The 14,093-nt window shown below is 40.1% G+C and overlaps 1 protein-coding gene across 6 annotated transcripts in view; it reads right to left on the reverse strand.

Annotated features, from left to right (window-relative positions):
• Positions 1-4,354: 4,354 nt before the first annotated feature.
• ZFP90 (ZFP90 zinc finger protein) overlaps positions 4,355-14,093 on the reverse strand; it is an 87,940-nt gene continuing 78,201 nt past the window's right edge. For 4 of the 6 annotated variants that reach the window (XM_079759614.1, XM_079759613.1, XM_079759612.1 and 1 more), the window contains 3 exons: positions 13,155-13,281; positions 12,720-12,815; positions 4,355-8,895 (listed from right to left, as the gene is read on the reverse strand). In XM_079759614.1, the coding sequence (XP_079615740.1) occupies positions 7,256-8,895; positions 12,720-12,815; positions 13,155-13,281 (1,863 nt within the window). In that variant the 3' untranslated portion in view covers positions 4,355-7,255. The remainder of the gene's footprint in view (positions 8,896-12,719; positions 12,816-13,154; positions 13,282-14,093) is intronic. The other 2 variants (XM_079759610.1, XM_079759611.1) reach the window with 1 other exon arrangement.

The raw sequence follows: 14,093 nt of genomic DNA on the forward strand, positions 1-14,093 counted from the left end.
GCCTCATCGCAGGAACATAAGCCTCCTCTCTACTCTGGATCTGACCCTTGTTGCATGGTTACATGTGCAAGTCTCACACGTCCTAGTGAATCCAAACAGTGTGCCAAATCTTCATGCCACCCTTTATAATGTAGGATAACATGACATTTTGTTTTCACCTTTGGTTGGGGCTTTATCAGCAACTCCAAGCCAAAATCCTGTGACAATTCTTAACTTTTGAAAATGAGCATTAAAATTCAGGTACAATTGATAATTGCTAGTTTCTTAATGCACATAGTAAAGCAAAATCCCATTAGTTATTACAGCTATTTATCTGGTCATAGCATAAAATATCATCTATACATCAGTTCAAAATTTCTGGGTTCCTTTATTCATTAAAATGTGTTTGTCCTCGACAATGAGGTTCACACTTGTCAGAATGGCTACCATCAACAAATCAATAAATGACAAATGCTGGTGAGGATGTGGAGAAAAGGGAACCCTAGTACACTGCTGGTAGGAATGCAGACTGGTGCAGCCATTATGGAAAACAGTGTAGAGTTTCCTAAAAAAATTCAATATGGAACTGCCATTTGACCCAGTGATCCAATTTCTAGGAATATATCCTAAGAAACCAGAAACACCAATCAGAAAGAATGTATGCACCCCATGTTCATAGCAGCACAATTTACAGTAGCCAAGATCCGGAAACAGCCCAAGTGCCCATCAATAAGATGAGTGGATAAAAAAGCTGTGGTACATTTATACCACGGAATACTATGCAGCAGTAAAAAATAAGAACCTCCTTCCCTTTGAGACAGCATGGAGGGACCTGGAGAGTATAATGTTAAGTGAAATAAGTCAGTCAGAGAAAGACAAGTATCACATGATCTCACTCATATATAGAATCTCAGTAACAAAATACACTGATGATCAGAGTGGATGCAGAGAAATGGAAGTAAGGAACAGAGTGAGGAATCTTGGAGGGAAGGTGGGTAAGAGGTAATCAACCAAGGACCATGCATGCATATACTAGTATGTGTAGCCTATGGACACAGACAATGGGGTGGTGAGGACCTGGGGTGGGGGCGGGCTGGAGGGAGTCAATGGGGGGCATATGTAATACTTTCAACAATAAAGAATTAAAAAATAAATGATTAAAAAATGTGTCAAAAAAGTTTTTCCAAAATTATAGGGCTTTCACTGAAATTAGCAAAAATTAGTTCTCTCCTTCCACCAACTCCTGAAAATAATTACTTGTTCTTATCTACACAGAAGACTTTTGCTTTCCTGCTCTTCCCTTAAAAAAAAAAGTTTTTTATTGAGTTTTAGAGAGAGAGAGGGAGAGGGACAGAGAGACAGAAACATCGATGAGAAACATCATGGATCGGTGACCTCCCACACATATCCCACCAAGAATGAAGTCCACAACCGGACACGTGCCCTGACCAGGGATCGAATAGGTGACCTCTTGGTCCATTGAGCCAAACAGGCTAGGCTCTTCTTCTTTTTAACGGATACCTCAAATGGCACTTCGCTTGATCTTGACAGTGCCAAGAACTCTCTCTCCTTCTTTTTTTAAAAAATATATTTTATTGATTTTTTATAGAGAGGGAGAGGGAGAGTTAGAAACATCGATGAGAGAGAAACAAAATCAGCTGCCTCCTGCACACCCCCTACTGGGGATGTGCCTGAAACCAAGGCACACACCCTTGACTGGAATCAAACCTGGGACCCTTGAGTCCGCAGGCCGATGCTCTATCCACTGAGCAAAACGGGTTAGAGCAGTGGTCGGCAAACTCATTAGTCAACAGAGCCAAATATCAACAGTACAACGATTGAAATTTCTTTTGAGAGCCAAATTTTTTAAACTTAAACTTCTTCTAACGCCACTTCTTCAAAATAGACTCGCCCAGGCCATGGTATTTTGTGGAAGAGCCACACTCAAGGGGCCAGAGAGCTGCATGTGGCTCTCGAACTGCGGTTTGCCGACTACTGGGTTAGGGCAAGAACTCACTCTTCTTTCTTGGATCAGCTTCTCATCCTTGGGAGCATGAGTGCCTATTTTTCCTTCTCCTAAATCCTTTGGACACACTACATGTACAGGCTAAACAGGCTCATACTCTGAGGGGAACTTTATATGCGAGACCAGATAAGAGCAAGAGGCTGAGTTTAATTATTAAAGAGATTAAAGGTTTAGAGAAGCACATACAGTAAATACCTATGCATCATACTCCTTTAACAAATGTAAATATCTTGCCATATATTTTAAAAAAAAAAAGATATGTTTAAGCCTTCTTTTGTTCCTTCTTATTCATCTCCCCATTAGCTTCAGAGGAAACCACCATTCTGAAGCTGATATTTTAATACCTTCCTACTTTTACTTCATGAGTTGATAAAAATAGGTTAATAAATTTTTTAAGTTATACCACACTATAAGGTATCCCTCCGTAACTTTATTTTCAATATGGTAGGCATGTGAACACATGTACATTCAGTCCAACCATTTTGTTAAATATTTGAAATTCTATGCTGGGACAGGACACTACACAAAGGATACGAAAGTAGCCACCCTCCATCATCAAGTTGTTCACTGGCTATTTGTACTTTTCTGTATGCATGTTATGCCTCAATAACATATACCTCCCTACCCCCAATCTCTACTCTAATGGAGCTTACCTTCCAGAATATGACATAGAATAAAACAAATAAAATATTTAGAATGCATGGGCACAGGAGTAGAATAGGCAAAGATAGCATGTTTTGCCAGATGCTCTGGTTCCTTAATTTAAGTACTGTGTTGTATTATATAAGAATATGCTACAACTTATTAACCCATTCACTTACTAACAGACATTTAAGTTGTGTCCATATTTTCACTATTTCAAACATTACTGCAATGAGCATACTCATGTAAGTCTTTGTGCTCACACAGGAGAATTTCTAGTCTAGGGTATACATCTCGTCTAGGGTCATGAAGCATGCTTAGCTTCAAATTTACTGGAAATCGCCAAATTACTCTTAAAATAATTATACCAATTTACCCTCCTGCCAGCAGTACATACAAGCTCTCATTTTTCTCCTGCCAGACTTCTAAGTTTTTGCCAGAAATAGTATCTTACTGCTTTCTTTTGCAATATTCTGATTTCAAGATTGAGAATCTTTTTACTTATAAACCAGTCTTCTCTGCCTACCAACAAATCTCTATTTCATTGCTCACTTAACAAGACTATATTAAGTACTTACTGTGTCCCTAGCACTATACTTGTAATAAGTAGGGAAACAAAAAGTTAGCAAAATAGATGTGGACTCAGCCATCCTGGAACTCATAATCTAGTGCAAGGTGGAGGAAGAACAGCAAATAATCACACACACAAATTGTGGTAGCATGATGGACATTAACAGTTATCTCTGAAAATTTAAGAGACATCAATTTAGTTGAAATAGGGCAGCCAGCTACATTTGCATTTTTAAGATGAGTAAGAATTAACTAGTTTAGCAGCTATGAAGAACTGAACACGACCACCATCAATATGCATACAAACTGCAGACGTGTTTTTCTTATCTTCCCACATAGGCAGAGGTGTGTTAGGTGCTCTGGGGGAGAGGCCTACCCTGGGACCTTCCCCAGGATTGGGAGGCTGGTTTTTCTTTTGGATCCTGTTTGCAATTTTGAGATGATTACTCCTGGGCTATCACATTTAGTTTATTCTTGTATGAATCTCACACCATCTGGTTATACTAACCGCTATATGCTGACCTAACAATCTCACTTTGGATATTTTATCTCATTCTCATTCTGGATATGTTAAAAATTAACATAAAAGATTCTGTAAAAAAAAAAAAAAGTGTGAGTGCTTAAAAAGATAAAAGTACTCAATGTCATTATTATAAAACTATAAGCCCGGTGCATGAAATTCGTGCACGGCAGGGGGTTGTCCCTCAGCCCAGCCTGTACCCTCTCCAATCTGGGACTCCTGGAGGGATGTCCAACTGCCCGTTTAGGTGGGATCGGGCCTAAACGGGCAGTCGGACATCCCTCTCACAATCCAGGACTGCTGGCTCCCAACTGCTTGCCTGCCTGCCTTCCTGATTGCCCCTAACTGCTTCTGCCTGCCAGCCTGATCACCCCCTAACCACTCTGCTGCCAGCCTGGTTGATGCTTAACTGCTCCCCTGCTAGCCTGTTTGCCCCCAACTTCCCTCCTCTGCCAGCCTGGTCACCCCTAACTGCCCTTTCCTGCAGGGTTGATCACCTCCAACTGCCCTCCCTTGCAAGCCTGGTCCCTCTCAACTGCCCTCTCCTGCTGGCCATCTTGTGTCCACATGGGGGCAGGATCTTTGACCACATGGGGGCAGCTATATTGTGTGTTGCAGTGATGATCAATCTGTATATTATTCTTTTATTAGATAGGATAGAGGCCTGGTGCACGGGTGGGGGCCAGCTGGTTTGCCCTGAAGGGGGGCATGCAGGAGGCAGCTCATCAAAGATTCTCTCTAATCATTGATGTTTTTCTCTCTGAAACCAATAAAAATATATTTTAAAAAAAGAAGAAGAAATGGAGTCTAACAGATTAGACTTTAGTCAAAAAGGGAGAATCACTGAAACTGATAGTGGGGAGCCCACTGAATCTTACAAAGTGCTTCAGAAATTGAGCCAGGTCCAAAGACTTCAGGGATTAGTAAAGAGAACACCATCATGTCAGTGGCACCCTCTCCCACAAGAGACCTCCCCTCTCTGGTAGGGAATTGGGCTCCAGGCAGCTCTAGCCTTCACCTTCCCAGCCTGGCAACCCAAAATTAAAATTCCTGTTAACTCTATTGTGAAAAAATCCTGGCAAAGGACTCTGATATTGGCTCAACTAGACACATGCTTTTCCTTAAAACTATCACCAAGCCCCACGCATGTCCTGATTTGTATTCATGTGATCAGTACAGCAGGGGTTGTTACAAGAAAAGAGAGGAAAAAAGCTGGGCAGACAGACAATAGTTACCACAAGACCTAGAATGGGAAGTTGTTAAGAATTAACTGAAATGATGGCTATAAAGTACTTGCCACAATGTCTTTCAAGTAGCAAGCATTCAATAAATGGTAGCTGTTATTAACTCACCGGGCTGTGAAGAGTTTAGCAGTTAATCCCTCCTCCTTGATATGCACTCTTTTCTTAGTCAACTTCTGAAAATTGAAAGACAAACTGACTCCCATTCAACTAAGAAGGCTATTTATTGAAATGACACAATGATGTCACAGGGATGCATTTCATGTGGCCTAGAAAGCTAGTTGGTCATAAGTGCATGGTGCATAGATGCTGGGACTGTGGAATCCTCTGCTCTGTTAGCCACACACATATCCTTGGCTCCCTCCCTGTCAATGAAGATGTGCCGAGATTCAGAGATTGGTTGGATCTAGGCCAGGCTCCACACACAAACCAGTGGTCTCCTTTGGGTCTACTAGATCTAAAGTCTTTATAAACTTCTTAACAGTAGAGTAGCACTCAATTAGTTACAATTCATGCCATTCTTACAAATAGTCCACTATGGGGATCCCCAAACAATCAGCAGCAAAATGAGTTCCTGTTAGGCATCTTGGCCAATCAAAGGGGAAGGTTTGAGTATAATTACATATTGTCAAACTATGTATGAGAGACAATACAACCATGACTTTGGCACTGTGTGTGCACTCATCATGGAGTATCATAAACAAGGCATGTTTTAATGTCTTAAAAGGGCATATCTGCTAGGGAATATCCCATCTTGCTCCATATGTGATAGACAATGGGCTAGACATGCCATATTTCAACCCACAGGCACATTTTCCTGCAAAGAACTATGAAGAATATTTGGGAGCTGCCTCGTGTTATCCAGGATGAGACAAGGATGATGGATCCTGTTACTTGGCATGCAAGAAAGCCAGAAGGAAAGATTTTACCATTAACACCACTCATATCACTCCTCTCAGTGACTCATCAAGGTGGGAAAATTGGCTTTATCTTAGAGAAGAGATGCTCTTGTATGAAAGGGGTCAATGTCCACAATTGCTCCTAAATTTATCTGCACTGTTAGTGCCAATGAACCAACAAAGCTTGAAATTCCTTTAGGATAGCCTATGAATTCCCCTAAGGGACACTAAGGATTTGAGTGGGCTACTGAAACTTAGCTCAGGCTTTACTGATGGAAAAGCACCACCAAGCTTAAAAAAGTTATTTTTTTTTTATGGTGAAATATTTCCTTGGCACATATGTTAAAGGCAAATTTTATGGCAAGAGGTACCTGAATTTATACTTGTCCACAAATTTGGGGGAAAATTCTTGTCTTAGTTTTGTGTTGTTTTCTCATTGATCCAATATAGGAAGCTTGGGGCAGTGCAGAGTAGAGGACTTAATAGTTCTATAAAACTGACATGTTAGTTGAAAGTGTAATTATGATACTTGGGAAATGGAAGTCACCAGTAGTTCAACCATTTACAGTTTCTGTTAACATGTTGGTTTGTAAGCTTCTAACGAGTTGCTTTAAATAAGTTTGTGACAAATTTAAATATGTTTTGCTGCCTCTTATGCTTTTATGAATTCTTAAGTGCTCATTAAATGTTTGTGCATGTGACTTAAAATTTATTTAAAAAGCCCTCTGAATTCCAAATTAGCTTTTCAGTGTCAAGACCCTGGGGCCAAAGAGCCAGGAGACCTACATCCTACACCAGTTTTACCATCATAAGCTGCAGCATACTGTGCAAACCATTTCACATCTTTGGTTTTCAGTTTCTTCATCTGTACAATGAAGTAGCTGGACCGCTGATCTAATTCTTTGAATGGTGAATTTCTGGAGGTGGAATTGGTTTCCATGGTGCATTCAATATGAGAGCTGCAATTGAATGCAGTTGTCAAGCAATTTTTAAATTGGGTTTTGGTCATTAATGCAGGAATGTTATCTATAAAAAAGGCTGTAAACAGTAACAGTTGCAAGTCAAATTGTTGAAAGTTTGTAATCTCCTGCACATATATGTTAAAAAGTTTTATGAAGTTCAATATATAGGCATAGCATCTCCAACAGGATATGTATTATGTTTGTAGTTATTTTTATAAAAGTTCGTAACCAGATCTAAGAATGTGTCTTTTATTTATTGAAAAAAATTGTCTACTAGCAAAGTTTTCTCTGCACACAACAAATACACATAATTTGTGACATTCTCAAACTTTTTATCCAGCAAGAATCCTTTGACACTTGAGTATGAATAATATTTTAGCTAAAGCTTTCTGCACGTTTTAAAAATTCCAGGGTTCTTAGAGTTTATTTCGCATATGAATTCTCTGGTGTTTAGTGAGAGCTGAGCTGCGACTAAAGTTTTTCCCACATTCCTTGCAAGTGTAGGGTTTTTCTCCAGTATGAATTCTCTGATGATCATGCAGATTGGTTTTCTTTCGGAAGGCTCGCCCACATTCATTACATTCATAGGGTTTTTCTCCAGTATGAGTTCTCTCATGCTGAATGAGGGATGAACTCTGACTGAAGGCTTTCCCACAGTCAATACATTCATAGGGTTTCTCTCCTGTGTGGGTTCTCTCATGTTGAGTAAGTGATGAGCGTCGACTGAAGGCTTCTCCACATTCATTACATTCATAGGGTTTTTCTCCAGTATGAATTCTGTGATGCTCTATGAAACTTGTACTCCTTTTGAAAGCTTTCCCACATACATTACACTGATAGGGTTTCTCTCCAGGATGAGAAATAGATTGTTGACTAAAGGTCTGCTCACAATCATAGGGGTTTTCTCCAGTATGGATCTTCTGATGGTCAGAAAAGTCTGTAAAATGACTGAAGTCTTCCCCACAGTCATTACAATGGTAGGATTTCACTTCAGTCAGAGTGCTTTCATCTTGAGTAAGAGATGAGCTGTGCTTGAAGTCTATGCCGTAGTTATTGCTTTGGTAAGGTTTCCCTCTCTTATGAATCCTCATATGTTTATAAAGGGATGGGCTCTGACCAAAAGCCCTCCCACATATGCTACATTCAAAAGGTTTTTCTCCAGTATGAGTCCTCTCATGCTGGACAAGGGAAGAACATCTACTAAAGGCTTTCCCACATTCCTTACATTGAAAGGGTTTCTCTCCACTATGTGTGACCTCATGCTGAGTGAGGGACGTGCCATGCCTAAAAGACCTTCCACATAAGTTACATCGATAGGGTTTCTCTCCAGTGTGAATTCTCTGGTGTTGAACCAGGGAGGAGCTGCGCTGAAAGGCTTTCCCACAGAGACTACACTGATAGGGCTTCTCTCCGGTATGTGCATTCTCATGCTGACCAAGGGACGAACTATGCCTGAAGGCCTTCCCACACACATTACATTCAAAGGGTTTCTCCCCTGTGTGAATTCTCTGATGCTCAGTAAGCTGTGTCTTCCAGAGGAAGGTTTTTCCACAGTCAGTACATTCATGGTGTTTCTTTCCAGCGTAAATTCCCTGATCTGTACCATTGGGAAAAGCTCCCTCTCCTTTATGAGTTTTCTCATGTTTAGTAAGTGATGACCTATGAATAAAAGCTTTTCTACATTTATTACATTTATAAGGTTTCTTTTTTACAAGGATATTATTCTGATTAAGTAAGTCTGAATTATGTCCCAAATTGATTCCAAGCGTATCACATTCACTAGACCTTGAAGGAATATTCAGTTGTGTGACCAGGTCTGTGTTCAATCTAGAGTTTTCACCAAATTTATTATGCTCAAAGGTTTTCTCTGGTGTGACTATTTTCTTCTGGGTGGATACATCAGGCCCCAGATACCTCTTCCAGTTTTCCTGGTGCCTCTCTAACTGATTACTCACATCTTCTAACGTGGCACGTGAGAGATCATCTGTGTGAAGGGTTACTTCAGATATGGTCTGCTGTAGATTTGATGATTTGGCCACAGGCCTGGTCTTCCAGTCTGAAAGAAATCCAAAGTGCAAAAGTCCCCTATTCCCCCCTGTTGAGACAAACTGCTACAGTAGGAATGAGGAAATGAGATTCAAATTATACATGACTCTGTTTTGAAATCAGCTGTGTGGCTTGGGGAAAATACCCAAAATGGAGGAAAGGAAGAGTGAAGAGATATGATAATACAGATTGCAGATCCAGAGTGAATGATAAGTTCAGAACTAGGAAGCCCAGCTAGGAGAGAGTAAAGAGATAAGTGATTAAGTAAGGCTGATTAGGGAGTAAGGAGATAAGTGATTAAGAGAGTGTTAGGCATAGATACAAAGAAAAAAGGATCACAGTCCATCTTGCAGGATCTTATCTGCTCTCTATGCCTCCTGTCCATTTTACAAACCACTATAGAATCTATCTCTTTAATATATCTATTTTATAATTTCTTTAAATGTCATCTCTGAGGCTCCAGATAGTCAAACCCTGAAGTGAAAAATCTGCAGCCAGTGATCTAATAGAAATGATTCTTTCATACACTTGGAGATCAAGGGCTAGATGTCACACACTGAGAAAAATATTTCAGGAGGCAAATCATTCTTGCCCTTACAACTGGGGTGTGGTTTTTGTCTATTTGAGCTCTGATTCTACATTAGTCACCTTGCTTAACCAAAAAAGATTTATTTTAATCTGCCTAATAAATTGATCTCTAAAAACCATTAACAAATATTGAGATCTAGTTAATGATATGCACATGAAAAAATGTAGGAATGAAATATACTCATCTGCAACTTACTTGGAAATACATAAAAGATAAATTGACAGCCCTAACCGGTTTGGCTCAATGGATAGAGCGTCGGCCTGTGGACTGAAAGGTCCCAGGTTCGATTCCAGTCAAGGGCATGTACCTTGGTTGTGGGCACATCCCCAGCAGGAGGCAGCTGATCGATGTTTCTCTCTCATCAATGTTTCTAACTCTCTCTCCCTCTCCCTTCCTCTCTGTAAAAAACAAACAAAAAAGATAAATTGATAGATGAAGAGGTATGTGATAAAGCAAATATAATAAAATGTTAACTATACGATTGGTGTTCATTGTATAATTTCTTCAATTTTTCAAATAATTGAAAGTTTTCTAAATAAAATGTTAGGAGGGAATAACATAGCAACTAAGGGGCCCTGAACCCCAAAATTCCTTACCCTGCAACAAGACTCAATTCTAAATTTCTAAGGACAGGGAATGCTTTGTATTTCTTTTAGAATAATTCTCAGTGGAACAATTCAAGAAATATTTGTTGAAATAAGTGAATAATAAAATTCTCTCCCAAGCCAGTTTTCATAACAATCAATCAAGTAATTTCTAACTGCCTGCTGACATGCTTTGCACCACAGATAGAATATATAGAAATAAAAACAGACTCTCTAGTAGCCTGAAATCTAAGAACAAAAATAAGACTCGATCTTTTGACAATTAAAAAGAAAGAAAAAAAAAAACACAAAGAAAAAAATCATTGGGTGGTATATTATTACTTCTGAATTTGTGTGGTAGAGATGATATAAATGTTATCTGTAATCAGGGAAGGAAGAAGTAAATACGTTAGTATGCATCAGGTTTCATGAATTAGATAGACCTTGAACTTAAAAGAATAGATGGTTTTGGACAGGCAGAAAGCATTATCTAATGAGGGAAAGTATATGCTACTTACAAAGAACATTAAAAAGAAGTCCATCCTGCCCTAACTGGTTTGGCTCAGTGGATAGAGCACTGGCCTGCGGACTGAAGGGTCCCAGGTTCGATTCCGGTCAACGGCATGTACCTTGGTTGTGGTCACATCCCCGGTGGGAGGTGTGCGGGAGGCAGCTGATGGATGTTTCTCTACCATCAATGTTTCTAGCTCTCTATCCCTCTCCCTTCCTCTCTGTAAAAAATCAATAAAATATATTTAAAAAAAAAAAGAAGTCCAACCTAAGTGAAGGTTGCTTGGGCAGGAATAGAAAGATCATACTGGAAGGTTTGATGCAGACATTTAAATCATGGGAGTTTGTTTTCTATAATGAGATATAGGGAGTAACAGCAAGTTTTTTTCAGAGGTGTGTGGTTTATGAAGATAAAGCATTAAAATATCCAATATGGTCCATCAAGTAATTAATAAACAAAATGTGGTATATGCATACAATGGAATAAATACAAAGGAATGAATACCAAGAAATGAAGTAAAACATGTTAGATGAACCCTAAAAACATGCTAAGTGAAAGAAGCTAGTCACAAAGGGCTACATATTATATGATTCCATTTACAGAAAATACCCAGCATAGGCAAATCCATAGAGAGAAAAAGTAGATTAATGGTTGCCAGGAGCTGGGGTATGGGAAATAGAAAGTGACTGCTAATAGGTGCAGGGTTTCTTTTGGGGTGTTGAACATGTTCTATAATTGCATAGTGGTGATGGTTGCACAACTCTGTATATATCCAAAAACCATTGAAGTGTACACTTTAAAAGGGTGAATTTTATGTTTTATGAATTATATCTCAATAAAGCTATGATTTTAAAAATCCAATATGGGCCCTAGCTGGTTTGGCTCAGAGGATAGAGCATCGGCCTGGGGAATGAAGGGTCCCCGGTTCGATTCTGGTCAAGGGCACATGCCCGGGTTGTGGGCTCAATCCCCAGTGGGCAGTGTGTGCAGGAGGCAACATATCAATGATTCTCTCTCATCATTGATGTTTCTATCTCTCTCTCCCTCTCCTTCTCTGAAATCAATAAAAAAAATCTAATATGGATTATAAAAAAAGACGGAGGGAGCAATTTTAACTGGAAATTATAGTAATCTAAGCCTGGGACTTGGTTGAAGATGACACCAGCGGAAGTTAAAGGCAGGAAAATCTAAGGTAACTTCTCAAAGAAGGAAAATAACCTGGATTGAAAGAAAAAGACTAAACTGACTATGGTGTCTGGTCTGAGAGATTAGAAATACTAAAAGTTTCTAACAGGCCAGGGTAGAAAGGAGTGATGGGCAAGATGATTTTGATTTTATACTTTAATAAGAACTGAGTGGGACTTCCGAGTGAAAGTGTTCTGTGAAAAGGAATAAGTGACCAGGGTACAAGCAAGGATGATTTTTGAGTCTATAGCATAAATAAAGAGCTGCAACCACCAGAAGGCAGGCACCCTTTTTGTAACAAAGAAGGGGGAGGAGCCTGGAGGACAGAGTCCTAAAGGCATATTTGCTTAGAAGGAAAAGCAAGAAAAGCCAAAGACCTAAAGCCAAGAAGCACATATCAAGGTGGGAGACCAGGAGAGAATGATATTCTAGGAACTGTGGATAGAGGCAATGAATCAAATCAACATGATCATAGAATGGATGGAAGACCATGTTCCTCCCTAGACAGGTGTAGTGAGGGAAAGAAGTCTAAAAACAAGTTCTGAAGGGAGGAAGAATCAAGGCTGTGGATATTTCCTACAAGTCTGGGCAGCTGAGAGTGAGAGCAGTAAGACAAAACAAGAAGGAGACATGGAAGTTCAATTATGTCTGAGTGAGGAAGAAAAGGGATCGCTAAATAATGATGGGAGACTGAGGATACCAGAGGAGAAATAATCCAGAAAGTAGGGTTATAGGATAGGAGAAATGGTATACTAAGGGAAGAACAAAGTGGTATCTTTTCCTCTAAGACCGACCAGCAGCAGAAGCACCGATTGGAGAAGGGAGATACACAGAGGTGTCATGATGGCTCAGCCTCCTCTGCCCTTCTATGAGCTCCCAGGACAGCAATCTGAAAATGCTCCCCACTCCCTCAGCTATGACACTGTCTGCACTGATTCCTACATGCTTGATCCTCACTCATTTACCTGGACAGACAGATCTTTGGATTTCTCCCTCTGATAGCCATGGCTCTTCTCCTTGCTCCAATTTGAAGATCACCTCTGGCTTGGAAACTTGATATCCTGCTCATGGGTAAAAACATAAGATTTGTTTGTTTGTGCAAGTGGACAAAGAAGCCTCCTACAAGTCAGTAGTAGTCCTTGATCCTCATGAACTCTGAAGGAAAAGAAAACGGGCAACTTGAGGAGTTATGCAATCAAATGGCCTACTCCCAGTTCTGCAAAACAAAGACCTTTTACCTAAAGAGCAGGCTCAGAAACCCATAAGGCTGGGTCCCAAAAAGATGAACAAGCTCTGACCCTGAACACCCACACCCAAGCTACAGTCACAGAGCTCCACAACCACAGTAACTGAGAAAGAAAAGACCCACCATGGGCAAGACATTGAGATGTGGTCCTTACCAAGAGAAACCAGGTTGCTGTAGTTCTCCAGCATCACATCCCTGTACAAGCGCCTCTGAGCAGGGGCCACGTGGTGCCATTCTTCCTGGGTGAAGTCCACAGCTACATCCTTGAATGTCACTGATTCCTGTAGGATCACATTCCTGCTCAAGTAGGATCAACCACACAAACATTCTCATAGCAATACTGGGAACATACTGTAGAGTCTATTAGAAACGATGATCATACATCTAATATCCTGAGGGGACAATGTTCAGTTACATATAGTAGTTGTTTACATACTTATATAAAGAAATCTAACATTCAGGCCAGAAAGTCATGAGGAGCAGTATGTCCTGCAATTCTTAGCTTCTGTTGTATTTCCCTTCAAAGCCAAGCCTTTTATACACTCAGGAACCTCCCGGCCCGTGTACGTCTTTTGTTACAAAATCCAAACATGGTGTGAAGTAGAAAGTGGCAGTGGCAGCCCTCCTTCGTCCCCATCGCCAATCCTAATTTAAACCCTAGAAATAACCACTGTTAACAGTTCGGTGCATACACTTAAAGGGCCCCTATTCCATGTTTCTTATACACAGTGTCTTGTTTTGTGAAATACCATAGTGTTCTACAACTTATTTTTACAATTAACTATGTAATAGTTAGAGATCTTAGAGATCTTCCCATAGCAATACATATAACTTCACCTTAACCCTCTGAATTACTTCATAGACTCCATAGTATCATAATATTCCCATTACCTAAAGCCAACAGCACCTATTGTATTAAGGATAAAATTCAAACCCTCCGCCACTCCCTGGGCTCTAGCCATGCTGAACTTGTTGCTCCTTGAATACTTCAAGTTTGTTCCCACCTGGGCCTTTATGCTTGTTACTCTCTCTCCCCCTAGAATCTCTACATGGTTGACAACTAGTTACTACTAGTCATTTCAGTCTTATCTCT

Source organism: Cnephaeus nilssonii (assembly GCF_951640355.1).
Source record: "Cnephaeus nilssonii genome assembly, chromosome: 20".
NCBI lineage: Eukaryota > Metazoa > Chordata > Mammalia > Chiroptera > Vespertilionidae > Cnephaeus > Cnephaeus nilssonii.